Below are 14,090 nucleotides of genomic sequence, written 5' to 3'. Positions count from 1 at the left end.
TAAAGCCCTTAGCAAGCATGTCTTGAAAATGCTCCATGTAATTACTTGGAGTAGAACATTTAATGAAACTTACATTTTAAAGGCAACTTTTAATTTTTATCTGCATTCTGAAATTTGACTGTAGATGTTTTTGCTTTGCTATCAGTGTCGAAGAAGAAAACATATGACTGGTATTAAAACTGAGGAGGATAGCTTATATTTACACAAACACTTAGTTTATGAATACAGGTTATTAATAATAATAGCCTCAATTTAAATAGTAGAATCATAGAATTGTAGAGTTCGAAGGGACCCCAAGGGTCATCAAGTCCAAACCCTGCAATGCAGGAATCTCAACTAAAGCATTCATAACAGATGACCATCCAAGCTATGCTTAAAAACCTGCAAGGAAGGAGAGTCCACCACCAAGAACTGCCACTCTAGGCAGTTTTTTCCACTGTCAAACAGCTCCTCTCCTCAGAAAGTTGTTCTTGATGTTTAGTTGGACTCTCCTTTCTTGTAACTTGAATCTGCTGGATCAAGTCCTACTCTCTGTGGCAAGAGAAAACAAGCTTTCTCCATCTTCCATGTGACAGCCCTTGATATACTTGAAGATGGCTATCTCAGTCTCCTCTTTTCCAGGCTAAACATACCAAGCTCCTACAGCCGTTCCTCATAAGGCTTGATTTCGAGACCCTTGATCATCTTTGAGTAGGACCATCACTCAATGACATTTCTTGTATGTGTAGAGTCCCAAGTTGACATTTCTGGTTAAAATGACTTTGTGGAACTCCTTCCTGCCTGAATAGACAGTAATGAGTTAGAATGGTCTTGTACAAGGCAGCTTGTCACATTATATCTTAAGTTTTAAATGCTTTTCCAAAATGAGAAAATGTTTTTTATTGATGCTCTACTTTCATAGGTACATTAGACAAGTTTACAAAATTAAAATAAAGCACTGAACCAACAAGGGCAAGCAATAAAACAATAGGAAGTAAGGTCCAATTATGTTTTTAAAAAAATGCTTATCTTTTTGAAGGCTAGCTTATATGAACTTCCTTTGGAAGTGAGTTCCAAAGCACCATGCTGTAATAGAAAAGGCCCTGCTCTTAAGGAGTAGATGAAATCCAAAACATGGCATAATCAGCTGACTTTTAAATGGCAGTAAGAACTTTTTCTCTGTTACAAAGGTTGGTTTGTGCTCATGTTGGTAAGCACTCACTCAGTGCTGTTGCACATCTGATGAAGTAGGTAGCAAGAGTAAAGAAATTTGCTCATACACCTTGTTGTGAAGAGAGGCTGCTGCTGTGCAGTGTTCATATGATGCTTCATTTAAGCTGTTAAAAGCTGGGTTCTAAGTCCCATAAATAAATAAAACGAAGATCTAACTCTGCAGGTTGTAAGAGGAACTCTCACAGATGAGGAAGAAGGGGAGGAGGGCAGGTGCATAGTTTTCTTAGTAAAGCTGGGTCTACTTTGGCATTGCAAAGGCACAACATAATTGCAGGGGGAAGCACTGCAAGAGAGACATGTCCTTTGCTGATGCTCCAAGGGGCCAAGAAACCTTGGGAGCAGGGCTGTTGCTGGCGGTATGCAAATATTTATTTTTGCAAGTATGAAAGGGTATCATAATATTCTCTGTAATCTCACACTAATGAAGTCCGGTACTGCGGATTGCTTACTTTGCAATGCAACATTAATCTTAATTAAAACATAGTATTTTTTTTTTAAAAAAACTATGCAAATATTTTAGATAGTTAAATCTCTTACTTAGATAAACAATTTTCCATTGTCTAACCATGAACTTGATTTAGAAGGTACATCTGCTTAGGAAACTGTTCCCTTTGAAATGGAGGTTTAGCTGTGCCATTTCACACCTTTGTCCCAGAGAGGCAGTCATGCATAATGTATTGTTACATTCCTGACATCCCTTGCATATCCCGTTTAAATAATGCCAAGAAGAAGAAGAACTAAACCTAAGGGAAATGCGTGAAACTGTCTGACTGGAAAAATACAGTGTCATACTGGTTTGCCAGCTGAGAACAGGAATAGCCTTGCCACAAGGAACCATGCTCTGGTAACCTTTGATTTGGTTTACTCTAATGCAGTGGTGGCTAACCTGTGGCCTTCCAGGTGTTCTTGGGACCCCAGCTCCCTTCAGCCTCAGTCCATATAGACAATGGTGAGGGATGATGCTTAGCCACTTCAGCTTGTGCATGGTGCTATCCTTGAAAGCTACTCAGAAGCTTCAACTGGTACAGAACGAAGCTGCTAGGTGGTGCAGCCAGATGGAATTACATTGCATTGATTATGTTGACTGCCTTTTTACCTGAAGTCCACTTTTTGGTGCTAGTGCTTACTGTTAAAGCAATATATGCCTTGGGACCCACATACTCTGTGCCTTAAGAACCTTGGAGGAGAGCCTTCTCTGTGGTGCTCTCCCACCTTTGAAATACTTCTCCAAAGGACACTAACTTGTGCTGACTTTATAATAATACTGTAGTCTGTATGCCATGTCAAAATATAATTGTTTGCCAAGGAATTTGGAAGCTAGTCTTGAAAGCCATTTAGTCTGCTCTGAGTGAGTTTCATTGTGTCTAATTCTTTTTTGAAAATGGTTGCCTTATTTTATGTATGATACTGTATTGATACAGCAATGTTTAATTTTATTTATGCCTACTGTCTACAGCCCTTTTATCTATAAGAATGAAGGGCAGCCTTCATTCAAATTATTCTTCATTCTTCAAATTATTCAGCTGGATTTCAAATACAATTTATTTAAAGCTGTGAAATCATCGTCATCAGCTGTATTGTTACAAAAGTGAAGCATTGCTGGCTTTATTTATGTCACAAATACATATTTGCCAAAAAATAATTTTTAATAACCCACTAATTTTAAGTGGTGATTTAGAGTCTTATCAAGGCAGGAGTAGTCCTTAGTGTGAAATAATTTAGTACCTTTATTCCTGCCTAGATAAATCCTGTTAAAACGCTGGGGTGTTTGACAAATACAAAGCAGCAACAAAGACTGGTCATCAGTTATTAAGCTATTTGGATCATGTGTCATCATGCTCATGTCTCATGCTCAAAGACAGGGCTATTCACTCCCTAGCTCCTTTCACTCAAATGGTGCAGTGCAAACTTGGCAGAGAGCAGATGTACTCCAGGTGATTGAAGCAAGAGAGTTGGTACTAGGGAAGGCAACAACGAAAGCACTTTGATTGGGAAGAAAGTTCCTTTCCTAACCCTAAATATGTGAATCAGTGAGATTTTTACCATGAGGAAATCTGATGGAATCGAGCAGCATGATAACACTTGCTTAGATCAGCTAGAGCCTATTTTCTGGCCTCAGAAACTGAACTTGCCTCTCATTCCTTTATTTGTCATTTTTGTCCATATTTGGAATTTAGAGTAGCCACATCATGGAAATAAATCAATGGGTTGTGTTACCCCAGAGTTCTGTTTCTGTTTCTACTACTGTCTTCAATTGCTTTAGAGTTGATTTAAATTAGTAAGAGACTGTTGCAATTTGAATAGTTTTTCAGATCCCTACAAAATGAGCCCAGGTTGAATATACAGATTTTCTAATAGGCTACTGTCCAATGCATACTTACTTTGGGAGTAAGATCCATTGAATTTAGTAGAACACACTTCTGCATAAACATGCATTGGATCAGACTCCATATAATGTGACTAACCTGAATGGCATAGTGACCTAGCTTAATAATAATAATAATAATAATAATAATAATAATAATAATAATAATTTTTATTTATATCCCGCCCTCCCCAGCCGAAGCCGGGCTCAGGGCGGCTAACAACAATAAAACAGTACAAAAGTACAGCACAAACAACATTCTAAAATCATTCATTATAAAATTATAATTCATTATAATAATCTAATTACTTAGATTATGATTTCTTGGTTTATTAGGCTTTTTATTTGTTTTGTTTTTATTGTTAAGCTAGATGCTTTCTTCTAGTTCTTCATTCTGCAGTGGAAGAAGCAATCACTTGGGATATTAATCCAAACATTATTGCCACCTAATAGAGGAGCCCATGTGGTGTAGCGGTTAGAGTGCTGTACTAAGACTTGGGAGACCAGTCACTGTCTCTTCGCCTAACCTACATCGCAGGGGTGTGGGGAGGAGAACTAAGTATCCCACCTTGAGTTCAAATGGAGAAAAGATGGTATATGAATGAATAAATGTAATACATAATTTTGGGATCCTAATCTGATTCTTGGCCTCCTTTTCCCATACCAGGATGAACGTGAGGCCCGAGAGAATGTGAAAAGAGAACAAGATGAAGCTTACAGAATCTCTCTTGAAGCCGATAGAGCAAAGGTGTGTACAGTTCTATATTAGAGAATGTGATTTAGTGATGAATTAACATATTTTTATGAACTCTTTTGAGACCAGGAATTACATTATGATATTAAGCTTACTCTCTAGTTGAGAAAGTGTGGCAGCCATGAGTGGTGTTATTTCTAAATTTGTATCAATACACACACTCATCAATATATGTATATTTTATGCAAATTAGAGTCTCCTTTTGCCCTTCCTCCTTGTGATGCATTTCTCCTTTTTCTAGTAATCCAAAAGCAGCCTTCCTCTGAGAGAAACCATGAAAACTGTGGAACATTCCCAGTTTGGACATCCAATATTTTGCATGGTGTAATTTGTAGGAAAATGAGGGCCATTGGAATATGAGAGTCTACCTTAATGATAAATGATATCTGAAGTGACTTGTTTATTTCATCTCTGCAGAGAGAAGCACAAGAGAGAGAAATTGCAGAGCAGTTTCGTTTGGAGCAGATTAAGAAAGAACAGGAAGAAGAACGTGAAGTGAGACATTTTACCTTGAACATATAGTTAGTGGCACCCCTATGTTAATTTGCACACATAATCACAATGGCAGTGTCAAAGTAAAAATATAAATCCATCAGTGTATATTCTATTTAAAAAACTCTGCTTGCACAAAATGGCTTCTGTCCCTCTCTAAAATAAATACTGCCTATATAGGTGCACTGTTATTGTGCTACATAACCTTTCTTTCGGATACAATGGCCTTTTATAAACTGTTTTCTTACTCAGAGCTGCAGAACCAGTCCTCATTTCAACCTGCAACTGGCCTCCTCAATTTAATGCAGATTGCTATAATGAAAATAAAATAAGATATATTTGTATAGCAATACAAAAGCATTGTTAGCCATGCTGTTTACTAACACTCCCCATGTCCAAGTGCATGGATTACCTACAGTCTCTTGTTGTGCAATAGTGTTTGCTTACCTGACAGACGTTTGGCTTAGCCTGTCTATTTAAAAATCATCCACCCGATTCACATACTGAATATATATTTTTAATCAGTAAAATGCAGATCCATGAGTTGTTAACTTTACTCTAAGCATCATTGTCCTTTAAGTTAGTCCGGTGGTGTAGAATATCCATTGTAAATAGCTATTTTTATGCTTTAGTACTGGAGACTGGTTACTTTGAGTATTGTTTGCACAATGAAAACAACTCTAATGAGCTACTGTTGTTTGTTTTCCTCTGATATAATGGCTTGGGTTTAGTAAATAATGTTGCATCTGTTGTACAGCAATGGAAAATGTCAACACACAAGGATAAAAAGCAGGTGCTTGAGTAGAAAACATGGACAAAGATAATAAAAAATACCCCTTTTTTAAAAAAACCAGTAGACCAAAATACATTTTAAGGGTTGGTTCCACAGAAACACAAGCAGAATTCAGTTCTTGAAGAAGGGTGTTTTGGGTCCTTCCTCCCCACTAAAGCTTCCTACGTACCCCAAATAATGCTCCTGATAGTTCAGTGACCCTATGAAATGAATGGAAGAGGGTACAAGGGGGTTCCAGTAGGACGCTGGAATTGGGCAGAATTTGAGAGGGCTGCCTTGCACAAGCCAAAGTGCTTGGATTCATGCTTTGTCCTGTTGGTCTTTGATTCTCGTTATGATTGATATCTCAGTCACTCATATATCTTTTCAACTTTCTGTCCACCCCAGTCCTAAACCCATTGGGCAGAATCTAAAGAAGCTTGAGCATTCCGAAGGCTGACTAAAATCATTGGAATTTCATTACTCAGTTCATACATTTAAAAGATCTAGCAATAGCATTTTAAATCAAATTTATTTATAAAAGGTTTGTTTAATGTAGTGCATATCTTCAAAGTAGCTTCATTTCAATGAAATTATATAAATAGCAAGTCCCACTGAACTCACTGAGGCTAACTTTTGAATAAGCATGTATATGATTGCACTCTTAGTGTATACCTGAAAAGCAGCTTCACATCAGTAAACTTAACGGTGTTATCTTGTACATGTCTGCTCAGAAATTAGCCCCACTGAATTCAATGGGACTTGCTCCCAGAGTAAGTGTGTATATAGGATTACTCAAATCATTGTTCAGATAATTTTATTGCAGGTTTCATTGTAAAGAGTTCAGGTGTTTTTTGCATTATCTGGTCTTGTGTATTTATTGTGTTATCTGGTCAAGCATTTTGCCTGTGAGACGGTTACAGGATTTTAATTAATTAATTAATTAGTCTAAATATTTAATGGTTTTGATTTTATGCTTTAAAAAGCAATTTGGCACTTGACAATTATTCCCTCAATCAAAATTCCCTAAGCTCTTTCTGCCCAACAATTAAATTACCTATCACCACTATGCAGTAAACTATAGGTTTAATAATGTGTTATAAGAGGAGGATTTATTTTAATTAGTTGTTTTCTGAGCTGTTATTAAGAAATGAATAAAGATGGATGTGATATTGAAATATACATCATAGAACTGCAGTGTGGAAAGGAAGTTCTTCTGACACAAGATGTCAACCTGAATACTTGGAGAAGAATTTGCTTTCCAAAAATGGGGCTTTTTGCATGCTTAAAATTAGAAATAAATAAGAGAAAAGCATTTTTCTCCTGCTACTTCACTCTAGCCAAGTTTATGGAGGACAGGCCAAAGGAAACAGGACCTCCAGCACTGTCATACCTTAATAAGGACAGGACAGCCCTTGATTCTTGGCAGAGTAAGAGCCAGGTACCAAGAGCTAGGAGTAAAGAGCCAGGTGCAGTGGCCCAAAGTTACAGTCTGAACTATAAATCCTTTATCATCCTTCTAAGTCAGGTAGGCAGCTTGGATGGGCTACTTCTCTTGAGTTGTAGGGTCTGTGCTGCCTTGTTCACTCAGGATGAAATCTCAGTGATAAAACTAAGGAGAGACTGTCTGCTTCCCAGGATTAGTATATGGTTCCTAGGATCAACATGGTTCAGCTCATTGTCAGAATAGAGGTGAGTCCAGTATCTCAAAGGACACAGGAGTTGTGCATCTCATTATTTTGACCACAAACATGTGCAGGAGAGATGTGATAATAATAATAATTTTATTATTTATACCCCACCCATCTGGTTGTGCTTTCCCAGCCACTCTGGACAGCATATCTAAAAACATAATAAAAACATCAAACGTTAAAAACCTCCCGATACAGGGCTGCCTTCAGATGTCTTCTAAAAGTTGTGTAATTCTTTATCTCCTTGACAATTGAAGAGAGGGTGTTCCACAGGGAGGCCGCCACCACCGAAAAGGCCCTCTGCCTGGTTCCCTGTAACTTCGCTTCTCGCAGTGAGGGAACCAGCAGAAGACCCTCGGAAGAGGACCTTGCTGAGCGATGGGGGTGGAGACGCTCCTTCCGGTATATATAGCCTAGATGTTGGGGAAATGTTTCAACATGTAGTAAGAGGTTGCCTATTTCCTAAGACAAGTTGCTTCACAGAATGTAATAGAACATAGTCACACATCTTGGAGAGAAGGCCTTTTTGACCATAGCAGAAAAGCAACCACAAAATCAGGTGCTTGAAAGAGATTGATTTCTGGGACAATGCATCTGGGACAATTTGCAACAGGAAAAATCTACAGTGGTTTATGCATTTAATTAAAATTACTATTCAAAGCTTGCCCCCCCCCCAAGTCTTATTCCAAAATGTGTTAGGCCTGAAATAGATTCATCTTCAAGCACTTGGGAGTTCCTTCGTCTCTCTTTCCCAACCATAGCAGCCATTGATGGGACATTGAGTTAAAATTAACCAGATACAATGCAGTGGCAGTCTCAGTAACTAAGTTACAGAAAGAAAAGGGAAAGTTGCTAAAAACCTATGTGTCCTTCTTCTTTCTTCAGGCTATTAGGCTATCTCTAGAGCAGGCTTTGCCTCCAGAGCCAAAAGATGAGAGCCCGGAATCAGTGAGTAAGCTGCGTATCCGAACACCTAGTGGAGAATTCTTTGAACGACGTTTCCTTGCCAATAGCAAGCTGCAGGTCGTCTTTGATTTTGTGGCTTCCAAGGGATATCCTTGGGAAGAATTCAAGCTACTAGGGACTTTTCCCAGGAGAGACGTAAGTAAAAGAACTTCCTTTGGCATTCCTATTCTGCTTATTTATCAAGTTACAATGTATGGGTTGTTCCGCATACCTCAAGCACATACAACTGTTGTGTGTTCTAATCAGTCTGCAGCATAATGATCTGCACGTAATAGTACAGCATGGATAAATTATGTTTGTTCTAGTACTGAAAAGCTGCCACGCCTGCTCATGTGAATGCTCCCCTAGCATAGGAGTAATTAAATAGAAATGTGTCTTTGAAAATGGATCTCAAACTAAAACTGACTGCCTCCACTTCTAACATGCTTTGATTACTCTTGAGTATTTTGTGTGTACACATAGTTAAAATGTCCGTATTCTCCTTCAAACTGAAGTCAGTTTAACTCCATGTCATTTGTTACCATTTTGACTTGGCTTGAGAGCGGATAACATTTGTTGTTGTGTGAAAACATAGCTCTGTTGGTTAGAGTGTGACATCTTTAACAGAGTCCCATATTGTGTTATTTTTTTCATGTAGCTTGGCCCAAACTGAATTACCTTGCTTGCATATTTGCTTTTGTAGAAGCAGCAATAAGCATTCTTCTCTAATGAGTTCATGGCCTAAATGCAATAAGCCTGCCTGAGGTCACTGGGCTGCTTCACACATAACACTAAACCATAGCTTTCATGCTTTTCCGCACCCCCTTCTTGTTCTATGAGTCCATAGGAATACATCTTCTCATTTCAATTAATCTCAGTCTGGTGTTGTGTGCCAGCCAGGGATCCTGGTTTAAAATGAATATTGGTCAGTTGCTAAACAAGCCAACTTCAAGCTGGCCATTGTTAAGCTAGCCCACTATTTGCAACTAGCAATGCACAAGTTCTTGTTAGTTATGCCTACTACTCTGTAGTATTTGTGAATTTGCTATCAGGATAAAAGGCTTTGGTTGCTTTCTTATTCCTATACTGAAGTCAGTTACTGTTCTATTTTGTCCTCACCGTTTTCTCATTAAGAATATGAATTATGCTGCCATTTTTACAGTGAGATACTCTGAAAAACCATTCGTTACTTTTGGATTAGCATATACTTGTAGCATCTGTAATCAACCTTTGTGGGGGATTTATAATTTTGTACTAAGTAACATGCATTTTTTCCATTTTGTTTCTCATTGCGGCTGAAGAACATTCAGGAGGCACAACTTTCTGGGAAACTCTGTTTCTAAATGCTTCTAAGGATGTGGGACGCTGGCAGCTATTGTGGCATTGGGCCTTTTTTTTATTCTACAATTAGAAAGCAAAAGGGTTGGTAATCAAACTTATGCAATCTGAATAATTTGCCTAAGAATACATCAGCACCCACCATGAGACAGAAATTTTTAAATTTGTGGGGAAACCTCATACCCATTCTGAAGTCAGAACAAAGTTTTCAGAATAATAAAACAAGATACAAATTTTCTAAATGAGCAGAAATTATTGCAGACATTAGAATTTGTAATGGTTTTGGTTTGGAATCCTCTGTGTTCCCATCATTTAGCCCGCATTCCAGCTAAGAGACTTTCCAAAGTTTCCCTAGCTTTTCACACTGCTGTTTATCAATGCTCTAGCAAGAGCTTTAAACTCTTCTTCAAAGTCCTTCCACAGCATGTTCCTGAAGAAGGTTCTCCTATTACTACTTAAGGTGCTTCTGTGCTGCTGCTTTTAAATATGAGAATTTGTAATCCTATGGAACAGCTGTCTAATTAAGTATTGAATACTCTTTTTTGACAGTCTGGATGATAGTGATCAGCAGTTGTAATGTAGCATCAGGTAGTTCCTTTTAATTATAAAGTTAATGGTCTCATCCTTTACACTCTGAGCTCTTCCTGCAAAATGCTAGGCCATTTGACTATAATAGGCTTTTATATGGAGCTGAGTACACTCCAGGACTAATCACATAAGATGCTGTATGATTAAGGAATTGTAAATGTTAACCATTTCTTAAATGTTATGAAACACCTGCTTGCTGTAGAACAGCCTTGAGCAACTAATTTCTAATCAGTGTTGTTGTATATTTATTTATTTGTTTATTCGCTTTATCCTGACGGTCTAGAGCAGGCAACAGGGTTTCTAATTATTTTTTAAAACCTGATTATGTCACCCTTCATCATATCAGACTTCAGGCATAGCTGTCAAAGTTTCCCTTTTTTAAAAAGGGAAATTCCCTTATTCCGAATAGGATTTCCCTTAAAAAAGGGGGGAAGTTGACAGCTATGGCTCAGGGCAGTGCACAACAGTGCGAGACCCTCCAGAACAGCATGGGAGAGAGTCCTCCTCCCCTCTTATCTCATGATCAAAGGCAATATATTTTAAACAAACATATAGCTACAGTTATTAACCTTACATACAAAGCCAGTGCTTTTTAGTACTCAAGCAAACCGCTGGGTCTATGAAGTCTGAAAAAGTGAACTTGAGCTTAACGTCTATGGAAGTGTTTTTTCAAATTTGAGTCCATCCCCATTCAGTTTATTCAAGGGTCTTTCTAGCATAGTCTGATCAAGCCTCTTCTTAACTTTGCACTTCTAACAGTATCACTATATTTAGACTGAAATCCCCTGACAGGATAAGAATAAGAATTGTAAAGTTCTTTGTACATTGAAAAGTGCTCCAGATGGTGTTAATTCTTAATAATACTGAAGTACAAAAATAATGATACAACTCTGTTTTAATTTCTCTGCCCTGTTTATTATGTATTGGGAATTTGCAGATCAAAATGAGAGACAATTCCTACAAAAAGAAAGATTTGTGCTTGTTGCCTTTGTTTTACAGGATTTCCCCCCTCAAAACAGCAAAGAAACGTGTAATAATGCAGATGAGTCAACTCTTGTAGATAGTATAAAATGTCTGTGAAAGAATCCCATTATCCGCTAATTAGGTTTATCCCCATCCAAGCATGTAATCTCATTTTCAGTGGAACCAAAGTGGAAAAAACCATTCAGAGATGGCTGCCATGTTACAGATCTTCTTCCTTCCTTGAAAAAAGCTGAAGCAAAGATTTTACATCTAAAGCGTGATGCTTCTCTAAATACCTAAAGATCTTCTTCTCTAACAGTTTTCTTACGCTTTAAGAACAGTGTTACCACCTCACACAAAAGCAATTGCCTTCAGAAAGTAGCCTTTGCTTTTTTTAATTTTAAGAATAGTATTCTATTGAGTTAGATCTCTGTGACACTGTGGAAGGAAGAATGCCATCAAATGGTATAACTTTTTATTCAAAGTTATAACCTGCAACATTCTTAAGTCCCATTAGTACTCTTAGTTTAATTCTGACTCTGTAATGTCATAATCAAGTATTTATTTAACCGATTCTGAAAGGTTAAAGGGGACTTGTTGCAAGTAGTATCTGCTCATGATCTACCCTGAAAAAATACAGAAGATAATGTCCTTAGGCAGCCACTTTAGCTTTGCCCCAGATAGTGTGTGAGTTGATTTAACTTACACCGTCAGTGCAATATGCTGCAGTTACTGGGGCATAAGCAGAGGGATCTGCAGCAACAGGGCAAACAGGATAGTAGTAGCTTAAGGTAGTAGAAGTGTTCAGTAATTTAGATGGCTTTGATGTTTTCTATGCAAAAGAGAAACTTTGAGCAGGAAGAATATTCACAGAATCTCTGTCACTCACTCACTCACTCACTCTGTCACTCATTCACATACACATACAAACACCCAGCCATTCAGAGAATATGTTCTTAGAGTGATGGCATTACTGTACCGTTTAGCCAATGAGATTTGGCTGTATAATGACATCACAGAATCACTCCCTTTGCCACCACTTCAAATAGAGGGGCAAGTATGAAGAAGCCTGCCCCTGCTTTTTTACTTGGTTGGATTAAACAGTCACTTGCCTTAGCATGCTGTGATAGTTTGATTGTTGACGAGTGCAACAAAATTGGCATTAGTCCAGTTGCCTCAGTAGTAGACCGGATTAGTGCAGCATTGGTCCAGTTGTCCTTAGCAATAGATTTCAAATCACATTGATTAAGAATTGTGCAAATTCAGCATGCCCAAAAATGAGATGTAATATTGCTCTTCTTGACATCTCAAATTATGGAAACTTTGAAGTGGCTCAGAATACAGCACACTGCTTTGACAAAATGGTTTGTCAGTGGCAAAATATGAGTAAAGCCACCAGTCTAGGTATCCCAATAAATATTGAAATAGGTTCACGTCTCCAGTAAATATGAATCCATTAATTCCTTCTTGTACATTCCAGTCACTTTGACATATATCCTTGGCTGACAAAGTCAGTATCATAACCCTACTGTAAATACAAACTTCTACAGTAAATACAAAGATTAACTTATTCTAGAGATAACTTGTAGCTTTTAAAATATCAGTGACATCCCAAAGCACCTAAAATGGGAAAGGCACTATGATGATAGGTATTACCTGCATTGGTGTAGAGGGTTGAGCCAACTCCTCGTTACTCTCTGACTCAATAAAAATATACAATAAATGCTTACAACTGCATTTTGAAATCATTAACAACTTGGAGTTGTTTGCAACTGTATAACAAGGTTAAAGAGCATTAGAATGCTGTGCAATACTTGTATAGTAGTACCTTGGGTTACATACGCTTCAGGTTACAGACTCCGCTAACCCATAAATAGTGCTTCAAGTTAAGAACTTTGCTTCAGGATGAGAACAGAAATTGTGCTCCGGCGGCGCGGCAGCAACAGGAGGCCCCATTAGCTAACGTGGTGCTTCAGGTTAAGAACAGTTTCAGGTTAAGAACGGACCTCCGGAATGAATTAAGTACTTAACCCGAGGTACCACTGTACATCCTTTGCCATTACCATTTGTTATGGTTCAAAGTTGATGCCAGCATCTGAAAGAGAAAAGAGAAGAGAGTTCAGTGCTTGTTTCCACAGAAGTCTTAACGTTGCCTGGTCCTCATTTCAGATGGTATTTAACAGCTCTATACGCTTATTTAAAGTATGTGTTCAAATGCTCAGACATACTTAGAAATGCACCTAGACCATGTTCCAACATTCACCTATATATGAGTATGCTCAAAGTGGGGATGGGGGTAGGAGCATGCCTGCAAGGCTTCTTACAGTGTGCTTGCACCTGTTGTTCTCCCCTCAGTCCTCAGCCCTCTCTGTGTTGAGTAGCACCAGTGTGGTGTAATGGTTAGGGTGTTGAACTAGGACCCAGGAGATCAGTGTTCCAATCCCCACTTTGCCATTTAGCTTACTGGGTGACCTTGGTGGACCAGTCACTGCCTCTCAGCCTAACCTACCTGACAGGGAGGTTGTGAGGATTAATTTAGGAAGGGGGGAACAATGTACACCACCTTGAGTATAAAGTCTTGCACAATCTGTTTCAAAGTTCCTGGTTTTGTGAAGAGTAGAAGCACCCTGCAGACCTTCCTCACTTAGCAGAGGGAAAGTCAGGGACTGAGCACTCTATGACAAGGTGAAAGGTGACATGGGAGGCTGCAGGGTGAATGGCAGGCCAACCAAAATTGCCTTCCCACCTCTTCCATTTACAAAAACATCAATCAGTCAGTCAAAAGATCTTCAATGAGTGGAAGAACAGCAATTCCATGTAATTACACATATATTAGGAAATCTCCAAAGCAGAAGGAAATTGTAGAAAGCCATGTTCGCCCATTAAAAAAAATAATCCAAAAGGAACAGTGCAGTATATCTTTATGAGGACCAACTAAAAGATCTTAGAGAAGTGAGCAAGCCATCGAAA

At 38.4% G+C, this 14,090-nt stretch overlaps 1 protein-coding gene and 1 long non-coding RNA gene across 6 annotated transcripts in view; one reads left to right on the top strand and one right to left on the bottom strand.

Annotated features, from left to right (window-relative positions):
- Nucleotides 1-14,090, top strand: part of FAF1 (Fas associated factor 1) — a 165,691-nt gene that overhangs the window by 140,259 nt on the left and 11,342 nt on the right. The window contains exons 16-18 of the mRNA XM_083742411.1: nucleotides 4,245-4,325; nucleotides 4,749-4,826; nucleotides 8,172-8,387. Coding sequence (XP_083598537.1) covers nucleotides 4,245-4,325; nucleotides 4,749-4,826; nucleotides 8,172-8,387 — 375 coding nt within the window. The remainder of the gene's footprint in view (nucleotides 1-4,244; nucleotides 4,326-4,748; nucleotides 4,827-8,171; nucleotides 8,388-14,090) is intronic.
- The window catches only part of LOC310846287, a 55,837-nt gene continuing 51,794 nt past the window's right edge, over nucleotides 10,048-14,090 (bottom strand). For all 5 annotated transcript variants that reach the window (XR_014565213.1, XR_014565214.1, XR_014565215.1 and 2 more), the window contains 2 exons: nucleotides 13,152-13,215; nucleotides 10,048-12,923 (listed from right to left, as the gene is read on the bottom strand). This is a non-coding gene — a long non-coding RNA (uncharacterized lncRNA). The remainder of the gene's footprint in view (nucleotides 12,924-13,151; nucleotides 13,216-14,090) is intronic.

This window comes from Podarcis gaigeae (genome assembly GCF_964106915.1).
Source record: "Podarcis gaigeae genome assembly, chromosome: 6".
Classification (NCBI taxonomy): Eukaryota; Metazoa; Chordata; class Lepidosauria; order Squamata; family Lacertidae; genus Podarcis; species Podarcis gaigeae.
Note: the sequence above shows the minus strand (reverse complement) of the source record. Positions and strands in the feature narration are given on the sequence as shown.